Genomic DNA, 20,666 nt, shown 5'->3' on the forward strand with positions numbered 1-20,666 from the left:
TTGTAGTGACACAGGCCTACCTCAGGAAACAAGAAAAATCTCAAATATATAATCTAACCTTAAACCTATAAAAACTAGAAAAAAATATAGAAGGAAGAAAATAACAAAGATCAGAGCAGAAACAAATGAAATAAAGACAAAAAAACAATAGGAAATCAATGAAATTAAGAACAGTTTCTATGAAAAAATAAACAAAAGTGATAAACTTTTAGCCAGGCTTATCAAGAAAAAAGTGAGAGGGCCAAAATAAAAATCAGAAATGAAAGAGAACAAGTGACAACTGACACCAGAGAAGTAGAAGGGATCATAAGAGAATACTATGATCAATTATATACCAACAAATTGTACAATCTAAAGGAAATGGATAAATTCCTATCAACATGCAATCTTCCAACACTGAGTCAGGAGGAAACAGAAACCTGAACAGACCAATAATAACTAAAGAAACAAAATCAGTAATCAAAAAAAATGTAAGAAACAAAAGCTCAGAACACATAGCTTCACAGGTGTCATTAAATCAAATGTGCAAAGAATTGATACCTATCCTTCTCAAACTATTCCAAAAAACTGAAGAAAGAATGCTTCCAAACTCACTCTGCAAAGCCACCATTACCCTGATACCAAAACCAGACAAAGATACTATAGGAAGGAAGGAAGGAAGGAAGGAAGGAAGGAAGGAAGGAAGGAAGGAAGGAAGGAAGGAAGAGAAAATTATAGGCCAATATCCCTGATGAACAGAAATGCAAAAATTCTCGACAAAATATTGGCTAACTGAATTTGACAGTACATTAAAAAGATCATACACCACAATCAAGTGGGATTTATTCCTGAGTTGCAAGGATGGCTCAATATTTGCAATCAATCAGTGTGATATGCCACATTAACAAAATAAAAAACAAAAAACATATGATCGTCTATATATGCAGGAAAAAAATTGACAAATTCAACATTCATTTATAATAAAAACTCTCAACAAAGTGGAGATAGGAGAAATATGTACCTTAACATAATCAAGGTCATATATAACAAACCCACAGCCAACAACATACTCAATGCTGAAAACCTGAAAACTTTTTCTTTAGGATAAGGAACGAGACAAGAATGCCCACTCTCACCATTTTTATCTAATATAGTATTGAATGCCCTAACCATAGCAATGAGATAAGAAAAAGAAATAAAGGCATTCAACTGGAAAGAAAGAAGTAAAATTGTCATTATTTGAAAATTACATGATACTACATATAGAAAATTTTAGATTCCTCCAAAGAGCTTTTATGACTAATAAATAAATTCTGTAAACTTGCAAAACACAAAATCAATATGCAGAAACCTGTTGCCTTTCTATACATTAATAAAAAATCAGAAAGGGACATTTAAAAAATAAACTCCTTTACAGCTGCATCAAAAAAAGAATGTTTAACCAAGAAGGAGAAGGAACTGTACTATGAAAAGAATAAGACATCAATAAAAGAAATTTAAGAAGACAAATAAATGGAATGATATACCATGCTTGCTGATGTGAAGAACTAATATTATTAAAATGTCTATACTACCCAAAACAGTCTACAGATTCAATTACTATGAAAATACCATATTTTTTCACATCAGAACAAATAATTGTAAAATTTGCATGGAGCCACAAAAGATCCCAAATAGTCAAAGCAATCTCAAGAAAAGAGTGGGTTGAAAGTACGCTCCCTGATTGCAAACTATAGTACAAAGTTATAGTAACCAAAACATCATGATACTGGCACAAAAACAAACATAGATCAATGAAACAGAATAGTGAGCCCAGAAATAAACCCATGCTTATATGATCAAGTAATCTCGATCTGTGACATATGCTTATATGTCACAGTAATCTGTGACAAAGGAGACAAGAATATACAATGAGGAAAAGACAATCTCTTCAAAAAATTGTGTTGGGAAAATTGGAGAGCTACATGCAAAAAAAATTGAAACTGGACCACTTTCTTATACTGTATATGAAAATAAACACAAACCAAATTAAACACTTAAATGCAAAACCTGAAACCATAACTCCTAGAAGAAAACATAGGCTGTCAACTCATTGACCTCAGTCCTGGCAATAATTTTTTAGGCTATGTCTTCTTGAACAAGGGCAACAGAAATAAAAATAAACAAATGGGACCCCATCAAACTAAAAAGCTTTTGCACAGCAAAGGAAACATTAACAAATTTTTTTAAATTTTTTTATTTTATTTATTTATTTTTAGAGAGGGAAGGGAGGGAGATAGAGAGAGAGAGAGAGAGAGAGAAACATCAATGTGCGGTTGCTGGGGGTTATGGCCTGCAACCCAGGAATGTACCCTGGCTGGGAATTGAACCTGGGACACTTTGGTTCCCAGCCCGCGCTCAATCCACTGAGCTACGCCAGCCAGGGCACATTAACAAAATTTAAAGACAATCTATGGAAGAGGATATGTGCAACATCAAAAAACAATCTAATTAAAAAAATGGTCCAGAATACATTCTCCAAAGTAGACATACAGACAAAGACAAATACTGTAAGATTTTACTTATATGTAAAATTTTAAAAACAAATCAAAAAAAAGAAATACTCATAGACAGACACAGAGGACAAACTGATGGTTGTCAGAGGGGAGGGAAGCGAGGGGTTGGGTGAAAAGGCAGAGAACATTAAAAAGTACAAAATTCCAGTTATAGAATAAGTTACAGGATGTAATGTACAGCATCAGGAATATAGTCACTAATACCATAGTGACTTTTGACAGATGGTTGCTAGACTTAGTGTGATAGCGTGATGATTGTTTTGTAAGATATGTAAATGTCAAATCACTGTGTTGTATGCCTGAAACTAATATAATAATATCATATGCCCACTATACTTTCATTTTTTGAAAAAAAGGAAAGAAAGACCTGGATAATCATAAATGCCCCAGTTTAAAAGGACCTAATTACAACTCATCTGGTTTTCTTTTTTAGGACCATGCCTTTTAGTAATATTTCTTTTTTAAAAAAGTCTAAAATCCTATACCCTCAGAAATGAGTTTAATCAGCTCTTCATTCTTCAGTGCCAGTAGGAAAAAATATACTGATGTTTTAACCTCACGGAATTTCAGAAAGCAAAGGTACTTTGTAAACCACCTGGTAGGCCTGCTATATACTACATAAAATATATCCATGAAAGCTCTAATAAGTAGGCTTTTGGCTTCCATCTCAGCAGGGAACCCACCATCTCACAAAGCAAATAGTTTATATTTAAACAAATGTAATTATTTGAAAAGTCCTCTTAACATGAACTGACACCAATTTTTCTGTAATTTTTCTAACTATGGAACCTTGTTCTAACTTTTGTATAAATATAGGATATGTTTTATTCATTTCATCTGTCACTCTTTAGTTTTAAAGTAATAGTTCCTCTAAGTCAGGGGTGTCAAACTTATTTTCACTGGGGGCCACATCAGCCTCGTGGCTCCCTTCAAAGGGCCAAAATGTAATTTTAGGACTGCATAAATGTAACTACTCTTTAGGGACAAGGAGCTCGGCACTGCCACTGGGTAGAAATAAGGTGCCAGTCCACATAAAATAAGATGGAGGGCTAGATTTGGTCCACGGGCCTTGTGTTTGCCACCTGTGCTCTAAGTATAACATTCTTTGTATCTTTAACTATTATTTAAGAAATTATTTCCCAATCATCTACATATTATTCTATTTTGGAATATACATTTCATTTTGTAAATTTATCTCTTGTAGTATTTTCCATAGAATTAAATATATTATTCTAGTTCTGGTTTTTCCAGTGAAAATCAGTGAGACCACTACCTCTGTCAAAAGAAATAGTATATTTTTATTAGTTCAGATCAAGCCACCATTAGTGTTTTGACCACTCTTATTTTATTGTTGATTTAAATAAAGCATCCAGTAAAACAAAAGCCTTAAAATACATTCCAATGTCTTTTTAACCAGTAATGGATTAAAATTAATTCCAGACCCTTACAAGTTACTAAATTATGTTGCTATTTATCCATATCTATTTATGCAATTTTTTTCTCCTTCTTAGCTCAATTTTAAGGCCTTACATGTACTAACAGTAAGTTTTATCATGTTAAATTTGGCTCATTGTTTCAAGTTCTGAAGATAATTGAGAACCTAAGCATATATATTTAGTGTATTTAATATCTTTTCTGATTTCCTGTCCTCCAGAAATTTTTATAAGCGTGCTATTCTACATGACATTCAAGACATGAATATATATGCTGATTAGGTCAGAGCCTAATTAATTCAAGCTAGGTAAATGCACAGTGGTACACCTTAAAAAATGAAGAGATAGTTCTGAGATAGTGTCATAACTACTCTGATGAAAGAAATATAGGGTATTGGATGATGAAGATTTCTGGATGGTATAGGAGAGCCCCTAACCCAGATTAGAGGAGACTAAGGAAGCTTTCTGGAAGAAGTGAGGTATAAACAATGGTCAGAAAGATGAACAAATTTCAGACAGAGAGAAGTGTGGGGAAGAATGTTTCAGGGAGCGGGGGAATGAGTGAAGACGGGAATAAGAGAGTGCATGGTTTACTTAAAAAACTGAAAGAAGATTGGTTGTCTAGAGTGCAGTAGTGGGATCACAATGGCAGAATACGCAGGAGCTGCTCATGCCAGCCTTGTAGGCTCTGTTAAGGAGTTAAGTTAATGGCATTGGGGATCCAGTAAGAATCTGAAGTTGTAAACTGACATGATTACACACATACAAATTTAAACTACGTCTGGAGACTGAGTGGAAAACAGATTGGATGATGACAGTCTTAGAGGCAGGAACACCAGCTGGGAGGCTGCTGCAGAGTTCCAGGTGAGGAAATGGGTGAGTCTAGTCTGTCTGTAGGAAATGGATGCATTAGTTCTGGAGAACTGCCAGGATTTGCCTCACATCTTCTCATATTCCCCCCATGATAATATGCTCCTGAGAAGTAAGTAGGTTAGCTTAATGCCTTGGTTTCTCAAGCAGCTCTTCCTACAGGGAAAAAATAAAGCTGGAGAGGGAAATTCAAGTGTATCTTTGGCATCTGTAGTTCTCATTGATTCTAATTCTTACTGCAAAAGAAAACCCTGGCTTTCCATTTTTATGCCCCATTCTAGTGGACCTGCTTATTGTCAGGTGATTCTGCCCATCCTGAGATGATGCAGTGCAGAGCTAGTTCTATGGGGTATTTACAGGTATTGTGATAATTGAGAGTTTTGTGGTTAAACCAGTGTGGGAAATGCTGGTTTTAACCAAGATTAATCAGGATTCCTTCAGGATTTATGGGAGACTTTAATATGCTAATATATATTGCAAATCTCCTACAAGCACAATGTTTTCCAAACCTAACTGACCATGGAAACTATTTTTGTGGAATATTTTGTAGAATATGCTTTGGGAGATGCTTCACTATTTACTAATTTTGCAACCTCAAAAAATTATATAATCTTTCTGAGCCTAGTTTTCTTATTTTTCAAAAGGGCAACAAAATACCTTATAGGGTTGGTGTAAGCATTAAACAAAAAAAATGAATGCAAAGTGCTCTAGCACAGTGTCTCACAACAAGTAAATTCTCAATATCTGTATTATATAATTATTGTTATTAGTAGTATGTATAATAATATACAGTAACCTAGTGGATAAGAGTACAGATTCTGGAGCCAGACTGGTTGGACTCAAATCCCAACACTGACATTTACTATCTTTGTGATTTTGACAGGTTACATAAACTTCCTGTGCCTCAGTTTCCTGATCTGAAAAATGGTGGTTGTGTGGGGACTAAGTGAGAAAACACACTGTTTTCTGAGTTGACAGTCTTCCTTCTCTTTTCCTGATTTTCTATGGGTAGATGGAATCATTTTCTGCTTTTGATTTCTAGAATATATTTTTCTTTAAAAAGAAAAACAGCCTGTTATCATTAATCATTTGATATTATCTTAATAAAGATGATTTTATCTGTGGATCTGTAAGCCCCTTGAGGACCAGACCCAGTCTTAACCATCTTGATGCTGTGCCTGGGGCAATGTGCAAAAGTTCCTCAGCAAATATGCCACTTTTTACTTTCAACAAATTTAATACCTGAAAAATTGAGCTTTAAGTTCCTTATTTATTTTAAAATGGGTTATTCCATTTACCATAGCATTAACCATAGGAGTTTCTTCAGTGGTTTATCAGACAATTCATTCTCAGAACATGCCAGTTTCAGGGCTGTGTATCTATGCCATTGCCAATGGTAACATGGGTTCATAATGTGAGATCTTCAGAACAGCAATTTTGTTTAAAATCGGAATGAAGTTCCATGTTCTCATAGCCCATTTATACTGCTTATAACAAAGGGTAAGCAAAAGGATGTTTATGAATTCCTTTAAGTATAAAAAAAGTAAGCCCCCTGAAATCTATGTAATTTTAGTAACCAATGTCACCTCAACTCAATAAAAATTCAATAAAAATAAATAAATAAGTAAATAAGTAAATAAAAAAATAAGCCCCCAAAATAAACCTCATGTTTTCTAGTATTTAATAGTGAAAGCAAACATATAATAAATATATATTAATATATAGCATTTGTTTTAAAATAATGTAGTCTATATTGTTATGTGTGTGACAACATTTAATTTAAAAAATGTAGTTTCTAAAATGTTATTTTTTCCAAGTGATCTTTTTATTCTCTATTGTAATATGCCTCTAAATCAATGCCTTCAGGAAGAAAGAGAAAAAATTCATAGGAAATCACAGTGGTGTTCTAGGTAGGGTAAAACTAACGCAATGGTAAGTAACATTTCTCTGTATAAGTTCTTAGAAGTTCATATTAAAGTAATTTAAGCTAAGAAAAATATTTCACTTAATTTAAGCTAAGAAAAATGAATTTAAGCTATATTTCACTATAGTGAAAAAATATTTCACTATAGTTTAAGCTAAAAAATGAAATAGCTAAAATATGAAAGGCTAAAAGCTACACAGAGAAGTCAAGAGTTTAAAGAAATAATGTTCTAGACTGCAGTCAAGTTAAAAGACACATGATTTGTTTTTTAGAAGAAGGCGATGGCACCCAAGCTGTGCTCTCTCTAGCGTCACCTCCTAGTATGTCTATAGGTGTACTAGGGTTTGCCCCAAGATTGGGGAATGGGCTGAAGTCCCCAATTCCACAGATTAAACAACATTTCTTTCATCACTTATGGAGAGTGACCCATGGATCAAGTCAGGCATTAGAATTACAAGTATCATAGTTTTTCTGTTCATTTTTCTTAGAGTTGCCCCTTCCCATGGAGTAGGCACTCAGTATACATCTGTTAAGCAAGAATATTGATTTTTGCTTTGTTTATTGCTTAACAAAACATAGTTTAGATTGTAAGAGCTTTCTCATCACCCAAGTTCCATTTGCCACAAACAGGATATTAATTTGCTTCTCCCTGTCCAAGTCCAGTTCTTGGCAAAATAGAGCAACCATTGCTAAGCTACTTTTTTGTTTTTTAGAGAAATATTGTAGCTGGAAACTTGGCAGCTCACTCTTTCAAAGTGACAGCTTTAAAAAAAAGTCTACCTAACACAATTTAGCCTGATTCTGAACATATCAGATAATGGGCTGTTAAAAAAGAAAAAAAATCTCTTCTCATGAGCCAGCTGGCTCCTCATCCTCCTACCCTTTCCTTAATATGAAAAAAGTGGATTATATTCTCCTTTGGTTATACAAATATTCTTCAGAGAATGATTATACCTGTCATAGATGGAATCTTGAAATGAGGTAAATGTTTAGGTTTGTATCCTAGGAATTCCCAAGTGAATTGAATTCTTGATGCAATTTTAAAAATATTATTTATTACCAAAATGTAGAAATATATACTGTCCATGAGGAAGTAGGTCTGTTTATTGTGAAAACAACAAGATAAAAGTTATTTTCTCATATTTCTTTTAGATAGCCATAATTTTAAAGTGCCATTAACTAGAATGATTACAAACAGTTTTTTAAACAGCATATCATTTTTAACTGTTGCTATTAAAACTGCCCTTTACCTAAAAATGTACAAGACACACCCAGCTGCCTAGAGGAAGCTAGAATAAAAGAAATGAGGCTAACGTCCTCTCCAGGGACTGAAGTCTCTCTGGTCAATTTCTTTCTACCCCTAAGTATCTCAACAGCATTCAAATGCATCTCCTTAATTGCATTTTCTCCTCATGGAGAAATTTCCCTTCATAAAATATGATTCTGACTGTCATTCTGCTGTTTAGAATCCTTTACAGGCAGGAGGAAAGGTAAATCTTTGGTGTGATCCCTGCCCACTTGTCCCAGGCTCATCTCCCTCTCTTGTCTTCACCACTTGACATAAAATATGCTGCTACTAGAAAGGCTACTCCATGCACTTGTCTGCCTGGGACACTTTTATTCATCTTTGTCACCCTCTTTCCCACTCCAATGGCACCACCAGTCATTCCTTTTACTTGTTTTGTTTACTACGCAGAGAGCTGCTTGAAGACAGGGACTGACTTATTCACCTTTGTGTCCCCAGAGAGAGAGTGGCATAGTTCCAGACACATAGGTGGTAATCACAGTGTTTTTCCTCAAACCAAATGAAAAAATAAATGGGTTCTATGCAATATCATTTCTTAATCACATCTTTCTTATTCTTTCAATGACCTTGAATCCATAGAGGTTTACTTTGCACAAAGGGCAGATTAATAATTAACCAGTTAATTAGTTGATTTAGTTCTGACATGGAGTAGTGGAAGGAAATGATCAGAAAGACACAAGGCCCTAATAAATACTAGATTCTGCCTGCACTTGATTTTTAAAAATAGGTCCTGACTTGCTTTCCAGTTTGAATTCTGTGTATTAAACCTGTCAAACAAGTGTTATGTTCACTGCTGCAAACGATTGCCTATTGTTAATAACACAGAGTCAAACAAGCCCGAGAATGTAAGGTTGCGTTCCAGAACATTACATCTCCTGCTAAAATAACCTTTGAGACAAGAAGGCTGTAAAGAAATTTTCAGAATACCAACTGTGTGTGCAGAACAGTCTATTAGAAATAGTTGCAAATTCAAACAATCTGAAGAGATTTTCACATACTTTTCTCAACTATAATTGAGTTCAAAGGGGGCTACTAAGGGCCCTTAAAAATACTCAAGGACATCAAACCCACTGCTGACTGGCTGGTTCCCTCTCCAGGGTTCCATGTTCACCTCAAATATTTCGGTTTTTCTTAAATATTGCACTGCTGTATGGGAGGAATCTTACATAAACTTATAGATTTTGAGTTATAGGCTAAAGTAGTTCTTAGCAGGTGATTATGAAAGCTGTGAATTAAAGGTATTACATCCACCCACTCAGTATATATTATATACATTTGCTGTCATAGGATTAGACAAAATGAAAAAGGTGCCATTTCCCTCCCTTTTCTCCTCTTGCTTCTCTGCCTCTGTTAGTCAATTTTACAAGAATAACTTGCTAAAAGGACATTTGAACAAAAGCTCCATTGAAATAAATGAGAAGAAAGCGTTTGTTTAGGGCTTTGTGTTCCTGGAGCCAAATTCATGGTCAGATAGGGGATCAAGGAGAAATAAGTCCTCTTAGTGGCCACTAGTGGCCACTGAGTGAGTTGCAAGAAGGTGCCATTACCTTTCACATGACTGCTTTAGCAGGGATGATTTGGGGAGAAATCATTTATATATTTAGTGCCAGAAAACTGTTTTAGCATAATTAAACAGAAATTTGAAATGCCAAAGATCTACTTGATCAAATGGTTTATTTTGGTTGATCAGATGCTGTTATTTATTTATTTATTTATTGTCTTACTCATCTGGGACTTAGTACTATGTTTCATGGGTTTAGGTACCCTACCCTCATAGCATGTAGTACTTAGCTCATTTGTGTGGGAAATATTAAATTAATGCATGTTTATAAAATCCAGAAGCTGTTATTAATAACAGGATCCTAATGACTTTAGGACTGATGAGTTATTTAATTTTCAAGTGACTGTCTGTACATTCATTTTACAAACAGTCATTGGATCCTCATACTCCTATGCCAGGGCCTGTAATAGGTATCCCAGAATCTCACTTGGGGTGTGGACATATGACTACTGAGCAAATAATGATATATTTTTCAAAATCATTTAGTTCAAAATAACTCCCACCTCTGCCTCCAAAAATAAACAAAACACAATAAAACCAGGTTCTTTTTCAACCTGCTCAAGTTCTCTGGCAGTTTAGATTTCTTACCCAACAACATTTTGATCAGGTTTCAGATATACAGAGGCTGCAGGCTGTATATATTTCCCTTAGAAGCTAGAGTGGGCTCCTGACCACATAGAGTTATGATAGTTGATATTCTAAATCAATGAGCATTTATCAGTTATGTGCTATGTGTCCAGGACTCTCACAAGCACTAGTCATTTGATATTCATGACAACTGTGAAGCAGGTATTGTTTCCATTTGCTGATGGAAAAACTGAGGCTTACATGACTTTGCCTAAGTCCCAGGGTGAGTGAATGGCAGATGTGGAACCGGAACCCAGGTCTTCTGAGTCCTGGACCAGGCGGCTTTTCCCCACATCACACTGACTTTGTGCAGCTTCACAGTTCTCCTCAGTTATAGATCCTGCACCTCTCTCTCTGTTCTTCCTGCCCACTTCCTGCATCACCCTTCCTTGGGTCCCAGAATCTCCACTGCCAGAGGGGAATTTTGCTAGAAAATTGAATACATCAAGGTAACCTACTTGATAATTTGAAGTCTGCACACTTTCCAATTTATTTACATTCTTTTTTTTAAAAAAAGACTCCTGCACCAGGCAGTGAAGGAGTTGAACATCAATTGCTTACTTTGTTCTCAGTTTCCTAACCTATAACATGGGGATTTAGATGAGTTGATTAGCAAGCCCATTTAAACTCAGTTCTGTGGCTTTAATGGTGGAGTTTTAATGAGTGCAGCACTTGCTGGGAGAGAGCTCAGAGCCACACGTTTACAAGTTTGTCTTGCTTTCTCTCCTCAGCTGAAGAAGCCCTCTGTTCTGTGAGCCCTCTCCTCCAAATTTGGATGGTACCTGATGGATGGTACTGAATGTCTCTCAGTTTTCACAATTGGATATCAAATCATCTAGACATGAGGGTAGTGTGGTCAAAGCCTCCCACAGCATCCAGGCAATATTCTGACCTGCTGCACTGTGGGGACCAGCACTGTCCTTACCTCTGCTTTCAGCAGCAGGTCTCTTGCTGATGAAGCAGCTGAGGGTGATCTTGGGTCCTACCCCAGCAAGTAGGTGCTTATCCTCTGGTGAAACCAAGCATAGAGCACCCTCAGGAGCAAAGTGGGTCTTGGTATATGTGTGCTGCTGACAAAAAGTGCTCCCTGCTAGATGCCATTCAGGGACATGAGCCTGCATGTCTCTGCCTGGCCAAGAGAATGGTATCTGTGTCACCAAGCACCTGGGCCCTGTCACAGCTGACAAGGCTGAGTGGAGGTCAGCTGCTGGCTGCTGCTCCCAGAGCAGATCCCTAGAGATCCGCAGACACAAGAGCAGAGAAAGCAGCTTGCCTTGCCAGCTCTGCAGGCTGCTCTGGAGAGAAATAGAGGGCTTCCATCTCCATTACTGTCAGAGTCTGGCATCTCTTGTCAGCTCTGAAATTCACAGCAATGGATAGACTATAGGGGAGGGGGGAGGGAGGAGGGAGAAGGAAGGTGGTGCAAGTCAGACAATCAAAACAGCCACAATATTTGGGAAGTGGAAACTTCCAGCTAGAGAACATTCTTAAAAACAAAACAGTAGGGCTGGAAAAGGCTTCAATAAGCCAGTGCCCTTGTTTTGTAGAGGTGACTTCTCTGAGATTACTAAGCTATTAAGTGGCAGAACTGGAACAACAACCAAGTCTTTGGTACTTTTACCACTCAAAAGATGGTTTTAGAGGCCTTTCTTTAAAACTAGAGACTGGCAGGGGGTCCCCTTCTAGGAGACCTCAGTGGAAACAGAGGGTGTTGACTCAGCACCATGTGGAGGAGGGGTCAGGCCAGCTGTGTGCCAGGGCTGGAGGTGCCTGTCTGTACCTTGCAGGTTGACTCCTCGGGGCACCAGGCCCTGCAGCTCCATAGTGGGGGGGTCATTCTCTTTGGCATTGGAGTTGTTGGGTGGGACAGCTCTCCTGCCTCCAAAAGTGGTCCTGGGGGTCTCGGACATGGTCAGCTTTACAAACTCCTTGGGGCCTAAAAAGAAGACACTGAAAAGGAATATGAATAAAGTTACATTTGACACAAGGGTTCAAAATTAGAGAAGCAGACATAACCGTGTCATAGCACCTGGGCAACACATTTTGAGGTTCACATAAATAAAAAAGTGAGAAGTGGCGGTGAGGATTAGTCTCATGTTGTAGTAGAGTTCTTCAAGGACCTCTGGGGAGATTTGTCAAACATATGGAAAGCAAAAAGGGAGTGGTGGGGGAAAATGGAGACAACTATACTTGAACAACAAAAATATGAAAAAAAAGAAAAAATATCATAACATGATGCCTGCCAATAAATATTGATTTTAATAAATATAAACAATAGATGCTTAATAAATACTTCATAAAAATTCAACAACATATGGAAAGCAGAAGAAAGGGGGATGATTAGAAGAAATGAAAAATGTCAAAGATTTTGGAGAGCAAGGTTTTTTCCTCATTATCCTTAAGGCAATATTTTTGTAAGAAATATTACGTGCATGTACACATGCTCATTTCACATGGACTTATGAGGCCTAAGTCCCTTTGAAGAATAAATTCAGGAAACCATGGACAGATAAGTGGCATCTTCCCAAGCATTTGTGTTTGCAAATTTATTCTACCCATATTGATTAAGGGCCCACTATGGACCAGGCTGTGGTCTGGGCGCCTGGGATATATTAAAAATAAGACAGGAGGATTCTTGCCTGGGAGAGCTCTGGTCTAGCAGGGGTTAGGGTCCAGCCCAACAAAATTCAGAAGTAAACTCAGTAGGCTGAGAAAGTGGTAACTAATTAGGAGCCAGGACACAAGGAACAGGGTAAGGGTGATAGAGAGTTTGGGTTGGTGAGAGGGAGACACATGGCAAATTAAATAGGGCTGTAAATAGCCTGTTCTCTAAACTTGGTCAGTGGGGCTGACACTGACTTCACTCCAAGCCTGCTAACCCTTCCTTTGGAATTTGTGCAGGCAAAGAGCCAGTGTGAATGCCACATACCTTACAATCAGGGCCCAGTAATTACTTGTTGACCAGTTGACCAAATGAAGGGAGAACTTGTTTCTGGCCCCAATGAAGTATGTGCTTAATCACCTGGATTACTTAATCATGACTCCTGCTGATTTGGCTGTTTTCAAAAACAGGCACAACCTCAAAAGATGAGGAACTACCATTATAGAAGTAACTAGAGGAGACTGTTCTAGAAACATGTTGAGCAAAAGCAACACAGCTGGAGACAAGAGAACCACCTCTTTAGGTTTTTGGTCTTGGAAGGAGACAGCACTGTTTGGAAGTATACAGTCTAAACAGGTATCCATAAATATCTACAGACACATTTACCAACAGTCTCTAGTGAACTAGGGAGGCCTGAAGGAAGGAGAGATAAAAGGGTGAAGGATGGAGAGAAGGCAGAAAATGGCAGACTTCTGATGGGGAAAAGCAAGGATGGCCTGTGGGGTCATGGTGGGGAGGGAACGGTTTGGGAGAGAAGAGCACAGAACTATGTAACTGTGCAGTAGTCTGTAGGGAGAGAGAACCCACAAAGTAGAGAACAGGGGAGCCTGTGGAGGTGGACAGAAGCTTCCTATTCTCCCAGGTCTGAGGGAAGGGAAGGTGCTCAAGTTCAGCTCCTTCATGGTGATGCAGTCAAACAGGTGTTCTTATCTGGCCCTACTTCACGCTCTCTCCAACCTTTTGTGTCCCTTCTCTGTAGTCTGTCCCCCTGAGAAAGACCCCCAGTTCCCCCATTCCCATCAGGTGGCCTTCTTAGCAAGCAGTGCCTTCAAGAAAGCTTCATGGAATGCCTGAGAGAAGCCCCACTCAGAAGAGGGCCTGGGTAGGTATGGAGTTAGGGGCCAAGAATGGGTAATTGAATGTGTGGTGCTGCCTTGGACCCCCAGCCCCTGGCACTCCCAGTAGACACTTGAGAGCTCCAGTTTCAGGAGGGTGGACACAGAAGACCCTGGGCAGCCACTGGGTGAAGGGCTGTGGCTATGCTGGCAGAAGGGACAGCTGCTTACCTGCAGTCCCCTCCTGAGGTGTCCTAGCACAGGCTGGCTCTTTGTGTCTCCAGGGTACTTCCTCAAAAAGACGCAGGAAAAAACGACAAGAAAGTTGGCTCTTAAATAACTTCCTAAGAGCTCCCTCCCTTCTCCCCGTCCCACAGGGTTTTCTCCTCCCCCTTGACAGCTGGAGCAATTTAAACTCTTTTGGACTTTTTATTTACTTCTTCCATCCTGCTCTGTTATTCTGGTAGGCACTCCTCCTACCATTCTCCCCACCCTTGGCTCCCTTACTCCCAATCTCCCAACACGGCTTCTCCCCATGAGCCCCACCTCAATTTGTGCCTTTCCTTCCCACTTGGTGTCTGGAAGGACCAGCTAATGACACCACAGTGAGGCAGACCCCACCCCCATCATTTAGGTGAGGAGGGCTGGAAAGGTCTAGATTTTTGCCATCCAGGTTAGTGAAGTGTGACAGAAAGAAGGGTGTGCACTTGTACGGACAGGTCACAGACAGCTGTGACCATGCATACAGTAAGAGAAACATACCCTTCTTGTATAAATAAAACTGAGGGATATGGTTTGTATTCTTGAACCACCCATGGGAGCCATGGTCACCACCTAACCACAGACTTCCTGTAGGAAGGGGTGCCCAGGCAGAGGGAAAATGAGTAAATACTTTTAAGAGTGCCACAACAACTAGAAAATAGCAGTATTTTTGGAAAACCATTTTGGTTTTTCTTCAAATAATTGGAAAAAAGAAAATAATTTTTCTTCTAAAATTTTCCACTTGTTTTCTGAGTCTTCATTTCTCTAAATACTCCAATTTTCAGTCATGCCCATTTCTAACCTTTTACTGTTTCCAAATTTCTGACCCTGCTACTTATTCTAATTTTGCAGAGAGAGAGAAAAAAGAGATGTCATTGGTTATACAATCTCTCAATTTTCTGCTGCCAAATCTGTGAACTTACCTGCAACCTTACAAACCTTTTCCCTCTTTCTTCCTGTTACTAACGTGGGAAGGATTCATACACCCTGGTCTATGGCCAAGTACGCCCCTTTGCCTGTGCTCCATGTGCTCTTCTTCTCCAGGCCTTGCTGTGCTCTTCATCCACTTTTCCCCCTGAATCTTTAGCTCCTGCCCTCTAGTTGCTGCTTCCCATCAGCATGCACACAACTTAAAGCCTAGTATCTTTAATAGTTTTGAAACCCTTCTTCATCCCACATCCACCCAGCTCTTGTTCCTCTTTCTTCTCCTCTTCACTGCATGTTTCTTCAACTTGGCTTCTGCCCCCATCATTCTGCTGAAACTGGAGTTGAAAGTCACCAATGATCTGTGCTAAATCCAAAGGACAGGATTAAATTCTCAGTTCTTTAACCTTTGAAAGCACTTAACTCTGGTGTCCACTGTAGCCTTGAAAGCTGTTTTCCCTGGCCTCTAAGACATGGCACTTTCTAGGGTGTCCTCAGTGCTGCATGGGCTCCCTTAATAATCTTAGCAACTCTAATGCCCTCAATTTCCATCTATATCCTAACACCTCCTAAATCTAGGTCTTCAGCTGTGATTTTTTACAGGATGCCAAACTCCCCCATCTAACTGCCCACCAGCCATCTTTACTTGGTATGTCCCAGTGATAACTCATATTCATTGTGTCTGAAATGAGATTTATAATTTTCCCTGAAAACCTGGATCATCTCAGGAGTTCCCTATCTCAATGAATGCCATCATCCTACAGCCAGTTGCCCAGCCAAACAAGTAGCATCATGGTTGACACTTTTTCTCACCTCTTCAACCCCCCAAATCTAAGCCTTCAACAGATATTTTCTACTCTATTTAAATATCTCTTGAATATACCTATTTACTCCTTCCAGTCCCTTCTCCACAATGCAGTCAGAATGAGCTTTGTGGAACTCAAATTTGAAATCAAATACTTTGCACAAAGTTTTCTGTTGTTATTTATTTTTGCTTTTACTACAAATTCCAAGCATCAGCTGACACAGTGCTATACAGCCTAGGCCCTACTTAACCCTCCAGTCCTATGTCTTTCATTCTCTCTGACACACTGTCTCACTTACCACCCCCACCTGCAAGCTGTTCACTGCATTCTATGATGCAGCCACAAAGCACTTCTTACTTTGTGCCTCTTCCCTCTCCTTCTCTTACCAAGAAACTGTTTCTTATTTACTCTCCAAATCTCAGCCTAGAATTGCTCAGATGCCCTGCAAGGAGCTTGCCTTGTCATGTTGCTCCTTACACTGTCTGACCATTTTCTGTTTCCTTGGCTGTACCCTCATTAGCAAGAGAGTAGAGAATTCAACCAGAGTTCCCCAGTGAGAGGCTACTGACCACTCAATTACTCAAAGCCTATCCTCTCCATACTCTTTTTGAGTGGTAGAGAAAAGCCCCAGAGAAAGTGTCACCACATGTTGGTAGTTCTGGCAAATGTCAAGCCTGAGTGTGCTGCATTGCTGCTTACCCCTGCCCATGTAAGGTGTGGGAAGAGTTGGCAGCCTTGTACCCTCCAGATGAGGTTACATAGCTGCCAGGCCATGCTGGCTGTGTTGAGTCTTTCAGGGCAGACTTGTCACCCTCACAACAACCACCATGATGCCACTTTGGCCTGAGGTTCACTGATTATTGTGTGAGCATACACACATGCTAGTTAACTTCCTAACTCTTCCAAACTACCAATGTAGGCTCATTGAAAAAAAACTTATGCCTACCAAATAAGAGAGTATCTGAACACACCAAGTCCTTGCACGTGATTGAAGACCATCCATGTTACAGAACCTTTCTTCACTGTCCTGTGACTTAGAAATCAGAACAAAGTTTTCTGGTCATCCATTGAACCATGAGCTGTGCCAGAAAATGTGACTTTTTCAGAAACAGCAGTGTGTGTAGGCTTGAGGTCTATAGTACCTTTTATCTCTGAACATCCATTGCATGGCACAGAGGTGGTATAGTGTAAGAAGCTAGCAAGTGGGGTCTTGCCAGGAAAATAAAATCCACTTTAGGTATTTTTTGTAAAGAGGGAATTTCACAGAGGGATTTGTTGCATGAGTGATATAAGAAATGGAAGCCAAACAAGGGAAGGTGAGTCAACTCAGCTATTAGCAACAGCAGGGAGAATTGTTGTAATCACAGCACAGGGCTGGGGTTATGTGGCAAGGACTGGAATTGCCAGAGATTCAGTCATTACCAGAATCACTGCCTGAGGTCAAAAGGAAGGGAAGAATGATCCTAGCTTGTCTCTCACTTTCCCTCCATTGTCTCCCACTTGCTGCACTCAGCTAAAATCAATTGACAAAGGAGTTAGGGGAACACAGCCTGAGAAGTTGGCACCACAACACTTATGTTGGAAGGGAGTGTCCCAAGACTGCCCCATATTCAGTGATTCACAAGGTGGACCCACCAGGCTGTCATCCTCACAGCTATAACTTACTAAAACGAAAAGATACAAATCAAAATCATCAAAGGGACAAAGGAAGAAGGAAGCCTGGCACATGTTTTCATACTTGAAAGTCACACAGGACATAGCACCCCCAGAAAAAAGATGACAATACTTCTGAAATATTATCTACCAGTGAGACCATTAGAGACTCAGAGCCCAGGATTGTCATTTGATGTTGGTCGCATAGGCACATACCAAACTCCACACTCTCCAAAGTAAAGTGGGTGAATACTGTTCACCATATACCACATTGTCTGTGCAAACCATGTAGGTGCAAAGAGCCATAATTGTCAGTTAGGGAGCAGTGGGGCAACTCCTGAAATCCAAGCTCCTGGACACCAGCCTAGCACCAGCCTTGCAAGGAGACCTTTCTCTGGAGAGCAGCCTCAGGTCTGCTGTGTTGACTCCTGTCTGCACACTGTCCTCACCCTGCCTGGAGACAGAATGCAGCAGAGGAAAGGTGAGGAGTGGATCTCAGAGCAAACAGTTTCATCAAACAATGGATCTTTCATCACAGTACAGCCAGTCTTTCACTCTCCCTTCCAGATATTGCTGTTGGGTCACAGCAATGTCCTGGAGCAAGAGGACATGCTAGTGGGAAAGTCACTGGGGTCATGCAGTTTGGCCCCCCAATTTCCCTGGCTTCCCAGGCTTAGATGGAATATCTGAGGAGAGGTATTTTCTTTGAGCCCATAAGCCCTAATACACCTCACCTCTGTGCAACTGAAGGGATCTTGATCCCAATGTTCTGTTGATTGCAACTTGAAGAAAGCTGGAATATGAACCTCATTGCCTACTCCAGGGTCAGGGCAAGAATGCCTAAACAGTCACTTAGGAACCCTGGCTCCTGTCACAATCATCTAGCAATCTTTGGGAGTTGTATGCGACAGAAGACTTGTGGGAAGAGGGATCCAAGTTTCTTACTTTGACTCTTTAATTTTGAGTTTTTAGTTCTATGGTATGGGCCCTCTTCTTGCTAGATAAAGTACTATATTTCTCCTTCTTGGTAATATCTGGGAAGCAGACTGTATTTGCTCAAGGAATGACTTTTCCAACAAATTCTATTTGATTGATGTGCAAAACTTCACATCCCCCCAAAACAAAACAAAACAAAACAAAAAAGACAAAAAACTCAGTCATGTCTGGACCCTGCTGTTTTTTTCCATCTGGATTTTGTTGGTTATAGATGTAAACAGCTGAGAGAGGTGAGTGGATATAAATAACACCTGGCCTGGTACAAAGATGACAAACCCTCCGACGTGAATGATCAAAGTCCATCTCCTGTGGGAGCCTTTCTCCTCCAGTGCCCTTGAGCCTGAGGAGTTTGGGGGAAACTTTCTACTCCAGGAGGAGGTGGGGTTGGGTTGAGAATGGGAGGGAGGCTTAGAAAAATGTTTATAACCATGTTTCAACCTCAGTAGTGAGCAATTGGTGAAGGAGAGTGGCCCTCTGCATTCATTCACATCTTTAGGAAAGCCTCAGGGAATTTTCACAAAGTCTGACAATGATACTTAAAAACCCCAAGAAGGAATTTTTGAAGCACCAGCTCAGCCCCACAGCAATAGAACTTGAGGTCTAAGAGAAGACCTCCCTTCCCACAGTTCTTCTCCCTCTTCTCCTGCTAGGAGAGATCTAATCCATGCCAGTGACAGCTCCAGATGGCAGACGCCTCTGGCTGCTCAGCCTCCCCAGGCATAGCCGTCTCTTGCTGGTGCCCTGCCATCACCCTGCCATCACCGTGACCTGCTTTCTTGAGGAGCAGTGGACTGCTGGGCTGTTTCTCTTGGTGGCAGGGACCCCCAGGAGGACAAATGGAGGAAAACTGTTTTGTTCTTACAATGAGTTATTCAACTAATGCACCCACATCCTTGCAGTGACTATCTTTATTATTATTGTTATTTTAGTATACTTTATTGATTATGCTATTACAGTTGTCCCATTTTTTCTCCCCTTCATCCCCCTCTGTCCTGGACCCCCCTCCCTGCAGCATTCCTCCCACCCCCGACCCTCAGTTCATGTCCATGGGTCATACATGTAAGTTCTTCGGCTTCTCCATTTCCTAGACTATTTTAATCTCCCCTTGTCTATTTTATACCTACAAACTATACATCTTAATCCCTGTACTTTTCCCCCCATTCTCCCTCTGCTCCCTCCCCGCTGATAACCTTCCATGTGATCTCCATTTCTGTGATTATGTTCCTGTTCTAGTTGTGTGCTTAATTTGTTTTTGTTTTTTAGATTCAGTTGTTGATAATTGTGAGTTTGTTGTCATTTTACTGTTCATAGTTTTGATCTTCTTTTTCTTAGGTAAGTCCCTTCAACATTTCATATAATAAGGGCTTGGTGGTGATAAACTCCTTTAACTTGACCTTATCTGGGAAGCACTTTATCTGCCCTTTTGTTCTAAATGATAGCTTTGCTGGACAGAGTAATCTTGGATGTAGGTCCTTGCCACCACAAAGCAAGGTGGCAGCTGGTGGACTGGGTGGGTGAAGTGGTGGTTGGCAGACTGGGTGGTCCCACAAAGAGGAACAACAGGGGAATGAGACAGACTGAGCAACCCAGGATTCCAGCCTGGGGAAATAAAGCCTCAAAACCTCTGGCTGTAAAAACCTGTGGGGGGGTTGTGGCAGCAGGAGAGACTCCTAGTTTCATAGAAGAGTCCGATGGAGAGGGCCACAGGATCCTAGAATGTACGCAAGCCCACCCACCTGGGAATCAGCATCAGAAAGAGCACAATCTGCTTGTGGGAAGCAAGGGAAGTGACAGAAAGTGGGGCAAGAGCTGAGCAAGCTAGCAAGCAGCACTGTTCTCTCTCTGACCCCTCCCCAACAACATAATGAGGTGGGTCACCCTGCCCTGGTGAATATCTACAGCTCTACCCCTTACAATGTAAGGTGCCCAGAGACAAAGAAATATGGCCCAAATGAAAGGACAGATCAAAACTCCAGAAAAAGTGGAGATAGCCAACCTATCAGATACAGAGTTCAAAACACTAGTAATCAGGGTGCTCACAGAAACAATTGAGT

The 20,666-nt window shown here is 40.0% G+C and overlaps 1 protein-coding gene across 1 annotated transcript in view; it reads right to left on the reverse strand.

The window, feature by feature from the left end:
* Positions 1 to 14,326, reverse strand: part of F13A1 (coagulation factor XIII A chain) — a 185,543-nt gene extending 171,217 nt beyond the window's left edge. Inside the window, exons 1-2 of the mRNA XM_028513923.2 lie at positions 14,204 to 14,326; positions 12,036 to 12,205 (exon numbers count right to left, since the gene is read on the reverse strand). Of these exons, the coding sequence (XP_028369724.1) occupies positions 12,036 to 12,165 (130 nt within the window). The 5' untranslated portion in view covers positions 12,166 to 12,205; positions 14,204 to 14,326. The remainder of the gene's footprint in view (positions 1 to 12,035; positions 12,206 to 14,203) is intronic.
* Between the last annotated feature and the right edge of the window lie 6,340 nt (positions 14,327 to 20,666).

The sequence above is a fragment of the Phyllostomus discolor genome, chromosome 5, assembly GCF_004126475.2.
Source record: "Phyllostomus discolor isolate MPI-MPIP mPhyDis1 chromosome 5, mPhyDis1.pri.v3, whole genome shotgun sequence".
Lineage (NCBI taxonomy): Eukaryota > Metazoa > Chordata > Mammalia > Chiroptera > Phyllostomidae > Phyllostomus > Phyllostomus discolor.